The 12695-nt window shown below is 44.8% G+C and overlaps 1 protein-coding gene across 1 annotated transcript; it reads right to left on the bottom strand.

Annotated features, from left to right (window-relative positions):
• Window positions 1–927: 927 nt before the first annotated feature.
• On the bottom strand, window positions 928–11515 carry LOC117754450 (transmembrane protein 237A-like). The gene is given in 14 exon segments (XM_034573312.1): window positions 928–1093; window positions 1384–1505; window positions 1637–1724; window positions 1830–1903; window positions 2735–2853; window positions 2855–2939; window positions 3015–3135; window positions 5663–5817; window positions 6576–6678; window positions 7018–7119; window positions 7122–7145; window positions 11007–11097; window positions 11155–11174; window positions 11421–11515. Coding segments are annotated over 12 exon segments (1131 nt in total). The 5' UTR covers window positions 11077–11097; window positions 11155–11174; window positions 11421–11515; the 3' UTR covers window positions 928–1025.
• Window positions 11516–12695: the final 1180 nt, after the last annotated feature.

Here is a 12695-nt window from a genome sequence, read left to right as displayed (position 1 = left end):
TGGATCCACCTGATCCACCTGATTCACCTGATTCTCTGATTCACCTGATTCACCTGATTCACCTGATCCACCTGATTCACCTGATCCACCCGATTCACCTGATCCACCTGATCCACCTGATCCACCCGATTCACCTGATTCTCTGATCCACCTGGATCCACCTGATTCACCTGATTCACCTGATCCACCTGATCCACCTGATCCACCTGATTCACCTGATTCTCTGATCCACCTGGATCCACCTGATCCACCTGATTCACCTGATCCACCTGATTCACCTGATCCACCTGATTCACCTGATCCACCTGATTCACCTGATTCTCTGATCCACCTGATCCACCTGGATCCACCCGATTCACCTGATTCTCTGATCCACCTGGATCCACCTGATCCACCTGATTCACCTGATTCTCTGATCCACCTGATCCACCTGATTCACCTGATTCTCTGATCCACCTGGATCCACCTGATCCACCTGATTCACCTGATCCACCTGATTCACCTGATTCACCCGATTCACCCGATTCACCCGATTCTCTGATTCTCTGATTCACCTGATCCACCTGATTCTCTGATCCACCTGATCCACCTGATTCTCTGATTCACTCCTCCTCCTCCTCACACCTCAGTTACTACAGGTGAAGTGTTGAAGCTGCCTCTTTTTTTCTTTTTGAAAAGAATAAAGTTCAACACCAGTTTCCATGATCATCAAAGTATGAAAGCATGATGGGAAACAGCAGCGACCACCAAAACTTGACTCTTTCTTATGGAATGTGGAAACATTAATTATAGCTCATCTTTCTGACTGGATCTAAATCTATAGCACGTGAATACATATCCAATATAGGCTACAAATACCTATGTATCAGAGCAGTGGCTCCATCCTGTGGCAAAAAGCTGTAAACACACTCCACACTGAACATGAGCCACATTTCTTTATTTACAAAATGACTCAACACAAAGCACTATGTGAGGAACTGTACAAAAACATACATGAAACACAGAAGAAGAAGAAACGAAGTGAATCAGGCAGAAACGTCCAAGTTCTCCTCTCCTCTCGAGGAACCCTCCACCTCCATCGTCATCAGGAACTCTGAGAGGGAAAACAGCACATTAACACACACAAACACACAGACACACACACACACACACACTGACACACAGACACACACACACACACACACACACACACACACACACTGACACACAGACACACACACACACACACACACACACACACACACACACACACACACTGACACACACACACACAGACACACAGACACACACACAAACACACAGACACACACACACAGACACACACACACACACTGACACACACACACACAGACACACACACACAGACACACACACTATCGTCACCTTCTGTGTAGTCGATGTCCGGTCGTGTGGAGATGACAGCCCAGGCCAAGCCCACCAACAGCGCCACCACCAGGTTCACTACAATCCACGGCCGCAAGATCTGCTCCTCTGAACCTGGAGGCCTGGAGGACACCAGCGCTTTTTATTTTTCATCTTATTTCCTATCTTTTTATTTTTTTTATAAAGATTATTGCGTTTTCAGGAAAATGTTTTTTTAAACAACAAAGTAAAATATGAAAAAGAGAGTTGTCACCACAGAGTCTCGTTGGCTGAAGGATAAAGGTTGATACGGTCACTGGTCATTTGTTGACTGAGGGACAGAATCAGGGCGATAAAGTATACTGCAAACACAGAGAGAAAAACTCTTCATCATCACCATCAGCATCATCATCATCTTCATCACCATCACCATCATCTTCATCTTCATCATCATCTTCATCACCTACAGAACGAGGCCAGAGCAGCAGGGTCGAGTGTGAGGAATCCTCTCAGAGCCATTGAGGCCTTGGCCAGGTTCACTCTGCAGGAGAGACAAAGATGTTTGTTTCCTTTCAGTTTATTTAAAATGGAAATAGATGAGTTGAAATGTTCCTGACATGTTCCTGGCATGTTCCTGACGTGTTCCTCACATGTTCCTCACATGTTCTGCAGGTTCTCTATGTGAGAACAAATGTCTGAGTCAGTGTCTCTGGACATGTTCTGGATCTTCTCCTGCAGCCTCCTGGTAAAATGTGTGTAACATGTCCTCGTGAGTCCATGTGAGGAAACAGCAGGACAATGTGTGGAAGCTTCCCAGTGAGCGAGTGGACGTGTTGATGAGGTTTCTAACACGTGACGGACGTGAAACTGGAAGAACACAAACATCAGGATGAAGAAGAGGAGCCGTACACGTAGAAGACGAAGACGTCAACTTGGAAACACGAGGAGGTTCCAGAGAGTCCTTGTGTCCTCTGGGTTCAGCTGGTTGTAATATGTAACATCACCACTATGTGTCTCTAATTACCTGTGAAGATTCTCAATCATCCAGCTCATGACATCTTCAGGTATCGAACATTTGAACGTAGACAAGTGGACCTGTACGCATTACAACCATCACACTCAACCTGTTGCATCCAATGTGTCATTGTGTTATCTACAGTAGAGCTGCACACACACACACATGCACGAACACACGCACACGCACACACACGCGCACACACACACACACACACACACACACACACACACGCACACACACACACACGCACACACACGCGCACACACACACACACACACGCGCACACACACACACACACACACGCACACACACGCACACACACACACACACACGCACACACACACACACACACACCTATCAAATGCCGACACGGTGCTGATGGCCAGCAGCAGGTAGAGCAGAGACTGGGCGGGGTAAGCCAGTGGGTGGGGGTACTCTGTGGGTATTGCAGGCAGCATCGTTCGGGCGTTGTCCCTGTTCGCCCGCCAACACGTACACAACGATGATGTTCCACACCGCGTAGCCCGCCAGGAAACCGTGAGAGAACAGGCCGATCACCCTGCACACAGAGATAAGGGTTAAGGTTAAGGGGTTAGGTAAGTAGTTCCTATGGTTAAGGTTAAGGTGTGCAGACCTGAAGCCACTGTGGACCCTCAAAGCGACGTCTCTGGTGGTCCAGATCTGTCTGGGGTCCATGTAGTCGTCCATCAGCTCGGAGTGTCGGAACTGCTCCACCCGCTCCGCCTGGAAACGCCCTGCAGTCAAAATGTCCGCCGTGAACAAGGGCCAAGCAGCTTCGTGGTCGTTTGGACCGGGCTCAGAGCGTCGGAGGAGATTGGGTGAGTCGGGTGAGGTCAGAGGTCAGTGACCCACATCAGTGCTAATGGATTAAGAGGCTGCTGCTGTTCTGGGTTACTGATGATTTTAAAGAGACAAATCCTCATTGGTTGATTAAATACTTATAAACTGATACTGGAACTTATGTTGTAATAACAGCCGGTACGTTCATTATCTGTCTTCTCTCAGTGTTTCCTGGTTCCGATACTTTGTCCGTCTCAGCTCTCAACAAACATATTCAACATGTTCAACATATTGGACCCAAACATACACAAAAAACATCAAGTCCCAAATGTAAATAATGTGTTTTACTATAAAAACCATGAAGCTTTTTGAAGTTGTATTCAAATGTAAGAGTAGGTTGTGTTGGGCCATGGTTTTGTGTGAAATCACACTTCGGCCTACATGTGCCATCAAAGCCGGAAGCAGCATGTCCCTCCAGGACTCCGTCTCCCAGGGGCCATTAAAAACCAGAGCAAGGAACTCAATGTCCCAGAGGGCATCAACTTCACACAGAGGGGTGGAAACCCCCTCCAGGGACACAGGTCTCAACTCCCATTGGTCACTCTGGACCCCATGACCTGTGAGGTCACCGGGCCAATATAAGCTAAGTTCTCCAGCTTCTGGATCTCTCTCTCTCGATCTCTCTCTTTCTAAACTCCCTCAACGGAGAGAAGGCTGTCGAGCCTCTCCTGCCTCTTCCTACGATCCTTCCACAGGAGGGAAGGCTGTGGAGCCTCTTCTCCAGCTCACTTCTTCTCTTCCCATCCAACTCTTCGAGAGGAGCACAAAGGTGCAGCTTCAGCTCATCTCACCAAGGAAACCTCCTCGCCCTCCAAGCTCTACCAACGTCCTAGCAGCGATGCGATGTCCTGCAGGAAAACTTCAGCCAGCAACTGAGCTATACCGCTCAACCGAAACCAGCAAGACGACACAAAACTGCGAACTGCACAGCAACTTCCTTTTTCCCCTTTCCACGGACGGGTAACACAACTGGGCTTAATAATTATACTAGGCTAAGCAAGACTGTTTATTCGATTCTGTGTGAGGTTTGATTTGTGGTGTTGTGATATTTTGGGTACAAGTTATTGAGAAAGTAATGTTAGTCTGTTATGCTCTTCACAGTCTTTCGTTGCATCCAATCTAGTAACTTCCTCTAATTTGGCACACACACAGACACACACACACACAGACACACACACACACACACACACACACACACACACACACACACAGACACACGCACAGACACACACAGACAGACACACGCATAACTCTTCACCTCATTATCTCTACAGGTCGTAAACATTCCAACAGGGGGGAGGGTGTTATCTCTTTGGCCAGCCGCCATCTTGAAAGCACGCTGACTCACACAGACACACACACATGTATACACACATACCTATCTTTGTTTAGCAATTAGACCGTTAGTAATTTGTGTTTTTATACTTTATTATATTCATAATAAATTTTCTTTCACAAATGTTTTTTATTAATGTTGCATAAGTGAATTTCGCCAACCTCTACACTGTCAAGAACCCCATATCTTTCAACTTAGCTAACTATCTATATGGTAATTTTGGTTATAGTTATTAATTTAATTGTTAATCAGAGTTCCAAAATTTGTAGTTAGAACCTTAATCTATGAGACTTAATCAATAAATTGGCTATCTTTTCCCTTCCTTTGAAGGGTGGTGCCCCGAGGTAACTTTAATCAATTAAAGCTATTATTTAATATTAATAATAAAATATTAATATCTAATATTTTATTTTGATAACCAAATTTATTGAATGCCGAAAGGCACACCATTTTATGGTATCACGTTTGATGCATTATGGCACAACAGGTGTAAATATGAAGATCTCAGTGTAAAGCTGATATAAGACGATACGGCCCTTGGAGCCACAGTTGAAGCAGAACTCTTCAGTCTGGTGGGTTGTGTCTGTTGTGAGCACGGACAGAGACTTGTACGAGGTTCGTCACTGTGTGTTTCCAGAAAGAGGGAGAAATGACGGCCACCATCTTGTCTCTCGTCCTCTAACTCAAGTGTAAAACATGATTTATTACGTTGCATTAAATCGATCATGTCTCTAGTTACTTGGCTGATCAACACCAAACAGAAACTAGCACAGAGTTTTAGGTCCGTACTTTTGACCGAAGTTGAATTCTGTGTTTACGCTGTGACATCTCGAACCAGCCACGGGATTTGATCATGTGGGCGTGGCCTGCGACTCAGATGTTTAACAGTGTCGGAGAAGTCACGTCAGAGATAAAATAATAAATACATTTTCTACTCACACAAGAAAAAAGCTGATTTCTTTCATATATAAAACAGAAAATGTTCCTTTCAGGAGCTAAAACACTCGTATGGAGGGAGATGGTTTTAGTTTGAGAATGAAAACGTCGACGTGTGGATGAAGCAATAACATCTGATTCACACTCACGGTTCCGCTCCACGAAGACTTTGCCGACCGGCTGGCTGTGGCTGTGGGGGGCGGAGAACAGGGAATGCTGGGGGATGGGAGACTGGGCGTCTGTGATGATGTCGTCATCTTCGGCTCCGAGGTCGTCGCTGTAGTGCTCCGTCGCCTTCGCCTTCCTACATCAAACAATACAGAGGATTTCATTTCACAGAGCAACTCTGAGGAAGTGGATCAGTAAATTCATGGTCCCCAGAAGATGAGTCTGAAATCGTTCACCCACACTGTGGCGAGAGAGGTGGCACCAAAACACGAGTCTCTCTTACATGGTCAGTGTGAAGGATTTTGTCACATGTTGTGTAGTCAGTGTTTGTGAAGCAGCAGCAGCAGGTTGTCGGGTCCGACTCGTTCAAACAGGAACATGTGGGAACATCCAGGCGAGGGGCGGAGCCTGTAGAGCAGCAGGAGGCCGGACATGACGTATAAACTCTGCTGTGGAAAGATCAGTGTTGTTGTTTACAGCTCATCCACACCGGCGTCGGCCCTCATCACCAGAAGATCTGGAACCTCCTCGTGTTTCCAAGTGGACGTCTTCGTCTTCTACGTGTACGGCTCCTCTTCTTCATCCTGAGATGTTTGTGTTCTTCCAGTTTCACGTCCGTCACGTGTTAGAAACCTCATCAACACGTCCACTCGCTCTCTGGGAAGCTTCCACACATTGACCTGCTGTGTCCTCACATGGACTCTGACATGTTACACACATTTTAGCAGGAGGCTGCAGGAGAAGATCCAGAACATGTCCAGAGACACTGACTCAGACATTTGTTCTCACATAGAGAACCTGCAGAACATGTGAGGAACATGTGAGGAACACGTCAGGACTGAAATCAGGGACACCTTGTATCTATTCGTTCACTTGCTTCTTGCAGGTTCTCACCTTTTCCTTTTGGTCTTTCTGGTCACAGGGACAGTTGTCTCCTCTCCGTCGATGGGGGACTCCACCATGTCACCGTTTGGAACGTCTTGTTCTGCTTCCTGGTCTGACAGGACATCATGTGACGTGAGGACGTTTAGAACAAAGGGTTATTCTCATTGTTTTAACAGGACACAGTGAAGTGTAGCTCAGTGCGACTTAAGAGTTGAAACTTAATTTATATTAATTCATTATTAATTATCTTTAAACTCATTCTTAATGAGAGGATCATTTACTTTGCCAGGTCATTAAAGATAAGGTTGTTTAGTTGTGTCGTGGTTTAGTTCAGTTGTGTAGTTGTATTGTTTGTAGAGTTTTGAACCTGCTTCACTGTTTCTCTTGAAAATGGTTGATGTGTTTTTTTGTTGAAACAGAAAAACAGCAGCCGCAGTGGAAACGTTTTTACCGATGGTCAGCGCCTTCTTCTTTTTCTTCTTCTTCTGTGGTGCTGGCTCCTGAGGCTCTGGGGTCAGATGGTCTCTGCTGTCAGAGCGACTCCTGGTGGTCACTCCTCCATCTCCACCTCCACAGCCACTGTAACAAGAACACAGTAGATGACAGTAGAAACGCAGAGTAGAACACAGTAGATGACAGTAGAACGCAGTAGAACACAGTAGAACACAGTAGGAATGCAGTAGATGACAGTAGATGACAGTAGAACGCAGTAGAAACACAGTAGAACACAGTAGAATGCAGTAGATGACAGTAGATGACAGTAGAACGCAGTAGAACACAGTAGAACACAGTAGATGACAGTAGATGACAGTAGAACGCAGTAGGAACACAGGTAGAACACAGTAGAACACAGTAGAACACAGTAGATGACAGTAGAACGCAGTAGAACGCAGTAGAAGACAGTAGAACACAGTAGATGGCAGTAGATGACAGTAGAACGCAGTAGAACACAGTAGAACACAGTAGAACACAGTAGATGACAGTAGATGACAGTAGAACACAGTAGAACACAGTAGAACACAGTAGATGACAGTAGAACGCAGTAGAACGCAGTAGAAGACAGTAGAACACAGTAGATGGCAGTAGATGACAGTAGAACGCAGTAGAACACAGTAGAACACAGTAGAACACAGTAGAACGCAGTAGATGACAGTAGAACGCAGTAGAACACAGTAGAACACAGTAGATGACAGTAGAACGCAGTAGAACACAGTAGAACACAGTAGAACACAGTAGATGACAGTAGAACGCAGTAGAACACAGTAGAACACAGTAGATGACAGTAGAACACAGTAGATGACAGTAGAACACAGTAGAACACAGTAGAACGCAGTAGAACACAGTAGATGACAGTAGAACACAGTAGAACGCAGTAGAACACAGTAGAACACAGTAGATGACAGTAGAACGCAGTAGAACACAGTAGAACACAGTAGATGACAGTAGAACACAGTAGATGACAGTAGAACACAGTAGAACACAGTAGAACGCAGTAGAACGCAGTAGAACACAGTAGATGACAGTAGAACACAGTAGATGACAGTAGAACACAGTAGAACGCAGTAGAACACAGTAGATGACAGTAGAACACAGTAGATGACAGTAGAACACAGTAGAACGCAGTAGAACACAGTAGATGACAGTAGAACACAGTAGAACACAGTAGAACACAGTAGAACACAGTAGAACACAGTAGAACACAGTAGATGACAGTAGAACGCAGTAGAACACAGTAGATGACAGTAGAACGCAGTAGAACACAGTAGATGACAGTAGAACACAGTAGAACACAGTAGATGACAGTAGAACACAGTAGAACACAGTAGATGACAGTAGAACACAGTAGAACACAGTAGATGACAGTAGAACGCAGTAGAACACAGTAGAACACAGTAGAACACAGTAGATGACAGTAGAACGCAGTAGAACACAGTAGAACACAGTAGATGACAGTAGATGACAGTAGAACGCAGTAGAACACAGTAGAACACAGTAGATGACAGTAGATGACAGTAGAACACAGTAGAACACAGTAGAACACAGTAGATGACAGTAGAACGCAGTAGAACGCAGTAGAACACAGTAGAACACAGTAGATGCAGTAGATGACAGTAGAAGCAGTAGAACGCAGTAGAACACAGTAGAACACAGTAGATGACAGTAGATGACAGTAGAACACAGTAGAACACAGTAGAACACAGTAGATGACAGTAGAACGCAGTAGAACGCAGTAGAAGACAGTAGAACACAGTAGATGGCAGTAGATGACAGTAGAACGCAGTAGAACACAGTAGAACACAGTAGAACACAGTAGAACGCAGTAGATGACAGTAGAACAGCAGTAGAACACAGTAGAACACAGTAGAACACAGTAGATGACAGTAGAACGCAGTAGAACACAGTAGAACACAGTAGAACACAGTAGATGACAGTAGAACGCAGTAGAACACAGTAGAACACAGTAGATGACAGTAGAACACAGTAGATGACAGTAGAACACAGTAGAACACAGTAGAACAGCAGTAGAACACAGTAGATGACAGTAGTAACACAGTAGATGACCAGTAGAAACAGCTAGAACGCAGTAGAACACAGTAGAACACAGTAGATGACAGTAGAACGCAGTAGAACACAGTAGAACACAGTAGATGACAGTAGAACACAGTAGATGACAGTAGAACACAGTAGAACACAGTAGATGACAGTAGAACACAGTAGATGACAGTAGAACACAGTAGAACGCAGTAGAACACAGTAGATGACAGTAGAACACAGTAGATGACAGTAGAACACAGTAGATACGCAGCTAGAACACAGTAGATGACAGTAGAACACAGTAGAACACAGTAGAACGCAGTAGAACACAGTAGACACACAGTAGAACCAGTAGAACAGTAGATGACAGTAGAAACACAGTAGAACACAGTAGATGACAGTAGAAACACAGTAGAACACAGTAGATGACAGTAGAACGCAGTAGAACACCAGTAGATGACAGTAGAACTCAGTAGAACACAGTAGATGACAGTAGAACGCAGTAGAACACAGTAGATGACAGTAGAACACAGTAGAACACAGTAGATGACAGTAGAACGCAGTAGAACACAGTAGATGACAGTAGAACACAGTAGAACACAGTAGATGACAGTAGAACACAGTAGAACACAGTAGAACGCAGTAGAACACAGTAGAACACAGTAGAACACAGTAGACAGTAGAAACAGTAGAACACAGTAGAGACAGTAGAACACGCAGTAGAACACAGTAGATGACAGTAGAACACAGTAGAACACAGTAGATGACAGTAGAACACAGTAGAACACAGTAGATGACAGTAGAACGCAGTAGAACACAGTAGATGACAGTAGAACACAGTAGAACACAGTAGATGACAGTAGAACACAGTAGAACACAGTAGATGACAGTAGAACGCAGTAGAACACAGTAGATGACAGTAGAACGCAGTAGAACACAGTAGATGACAGTAGAACACAGTAGAACACAGTAGATGACAGTAGAACACAGTAGAACACAGTAGATGGACAGTAGAAAACACAGTAGATGACAGTAGAACACAGTAGAACATCAGTAGATGACAGTAGAACACAGTAGAACACAGTAGATGACAGTTAGAACACAGTAGATGACAGTAGAACACAGTAGATGACAGTAGAACACAGTAGAACACAGTAGAAACAGTAGAACACAGTAGAACACAGTAGATGACAGTAGAACACAGTAGAACACAGTAGAACGCAGTAGAACACAGTAGAACACAGTAGAAGACAGTAGAACGCAGTAGAAACAGTAGATGACAGTAGAACACAGTAGAACACAGTAGAACACAGTAGATGACCGTAGACACAAGGTAGATGACAGTAGAACACACGTAGAACACAGTTAAACACAGTAGAACACAGTAGATGACAGTAGAACACAGTAGAAACACAGTAGAACGCACAGTAGAACACAGTAGAACACAGTAGAACACAGTAGAACGCAGTAGAACACAGTAGATGACAGTAGAACACAGTAGAACACAGTAGAACACAGTAGATGACAGTAGAACACAGTAGATGACAGTAGAACACAGTAGAACACAGTAGAACACAGTAGATGACAGTAGAACACAGTAGATGACAGTAGAACACAGTAGAACACAGTAGAACACAGTAGATGACAGTAGAACACAGTAGATGACAGTAGAACACAGTAGAACGCAGTAGAACACAGTAGATGACAGTAGAACACAGTAGATGACAGTAGAACACAGTAGAACACAGTAGAACACAGTAGATGACAGTAGAACACAGTAGATGACAGTAGAACGCAGTAGAACACAGTAGATGACAGTAGAACACAGTAGAACGCAGTAGAACACAGTAGATGACAGTAGAACACAGTAGATGACAGTAGAACACAGACTCCGTCACCTCTCACCTTCTCCCGGCTCCTCTTCATCGTTCACCTCCTTCTTCGGCCTCTTCTTCTTGCTCTTGCCGGTCGGCATGGTGACGGTGCTCTGTCAGAACAGACGATGGTTCAGGTCAGTTCACGTTAACCAGCGTCTCGTGTGTTTGAGGTAACTGGATTAACCTGAGCTCTGAGGACGCTGCTGGTGAAAGGTGTTCAGTAAACAAACCCAGGGGTTTTAAGACTTCATTAAAGTTATAATGTGAACAGCAGCAACACTAGTGGTCAGGTGCTGCACCATGAACATCTCATCTCTGGAACCATCTAATGTTGATGAATGAAAACTTCGAGTTACTAAATGATTTCTTCCTGGTTTGTAAAGAGAAACTATAAACAAAAAAACACAGCACAAGAAGATACGTGGGGTGAATGTCACCTGAGTCTGTGGCTGTGAAGGAGAAACTCCACACACTGTCCCTCCTTCACTTGGAGTCCGTCATTAATCCAGAAAGGTTCGAGAGGACTGATCTGGATCTTCAGATAAAAGCCTGAAGCACAAACCGTCAGCGAGGAGATGATGTGAAGCAGGAACAGAAGGAGGCCGGAGGCTGTGTTGCAGATCTGAGACTCATCCCGGGGTTTAAGGGGACAGGTGATCATGTGCTGAGCCGTGACGGCCACTCACAGAGCTCTGTGATTGGTCGGTCTGCTGCGACGTCACCAGCTGGCACAGCTCCAAATTAGCAATGGATGCTAATAATCCGTCACCCTGCTGCTAACAGTTCACTGGCCTGAGGTCAGACATGGACCCGATTACCAAACTCCTGTTTTATGGTTCACTGATATTAACAACTTCAGTTTACTGTTGTAAACGTGTGTGTGTGTGTGTATTGTGTGTTCTCTTGTGTTGAATCTTCAGAAGAACTCCTCTTCATTAGTGAGTCGTCCTCAACTCATCTACAATCTTCTGTCACTTCGTATAGTTTGTGTTCAGAGCTTTGAATTATTTGACTCTTGTGTCCGAGTCCCAGAGCAGAGCCACAGTCAGCTGGTCTGTAGAAGACTGAGCAGGTGAGCTGCACAGGTCAAAGGTCAAAACCACCAGGCCACAGAAACCAGGTCATGTAATGAATCCTATTACACACACAGACACACACACACACACACACACACTTATCCTTGTTGAGACTTTGCAGTGACTTCCATTCATTGTGGACAGTCTAACTAAAACCTTATTCCTAACTATCACCAGGACCAGTTCATATCTAACCCTTAACCTCCCCACACCTCACCTGTGACCTCTGACCTCAGGAGGTTTAGCTTTAGTAGAGCCCAGCTCTGGTCCCAATGACGTCTCCTGGTCCTGACAGGCTCAGTGTTCGTAGGACAAGGTTGTAAAGTCCTAAGAGACACAAATAACTTCCAAACAGTTTGTGTTGTTTCTTTCCTCTCGTGTGTTGAACAGTTTTCTGTGAATGTCTGAGGTGAAGTTTTTCTCTTGCCCAGAAAACACTGAAGCTTCTTCATGGTTGTGTGTCTGACACGCCCACTAACAAACCCAGTAGCATTCAGTTTGTTTCATGTCAGTGCAGCACTCTGGTGACATGTGTGATTTATTATATGAACAGTGGGAGGAGCATCATGAAGGTAAATGCAAACCGGTGAGCTGCAGGTGAGGAAACTAAAAACCACAATGACAACACAACAAACATTTGA

The sequence above is a fragment of the Hippoglossus hippoglossus genome, chromosome 21, assembly GCF_009819705.1.
Source record: "Hippoglossus hippoglossus isolate fHipHip1 chromosome 21, fHipHip1.pri, whole genome shotgun sequence".
In the NCBI taxonomy this organism is placed as follows: Eukaryota; Metazoa; Chordata; class Actinopteri; order Pleuronectiformes; family Pleuronectidae; genus Hippoglossus; species Hippoglossus hippoglossus.
Note: the sequence above shows the minus strand (reverse complement) of the source record. Positions and strands in the feature narration are given on the sequence as shown.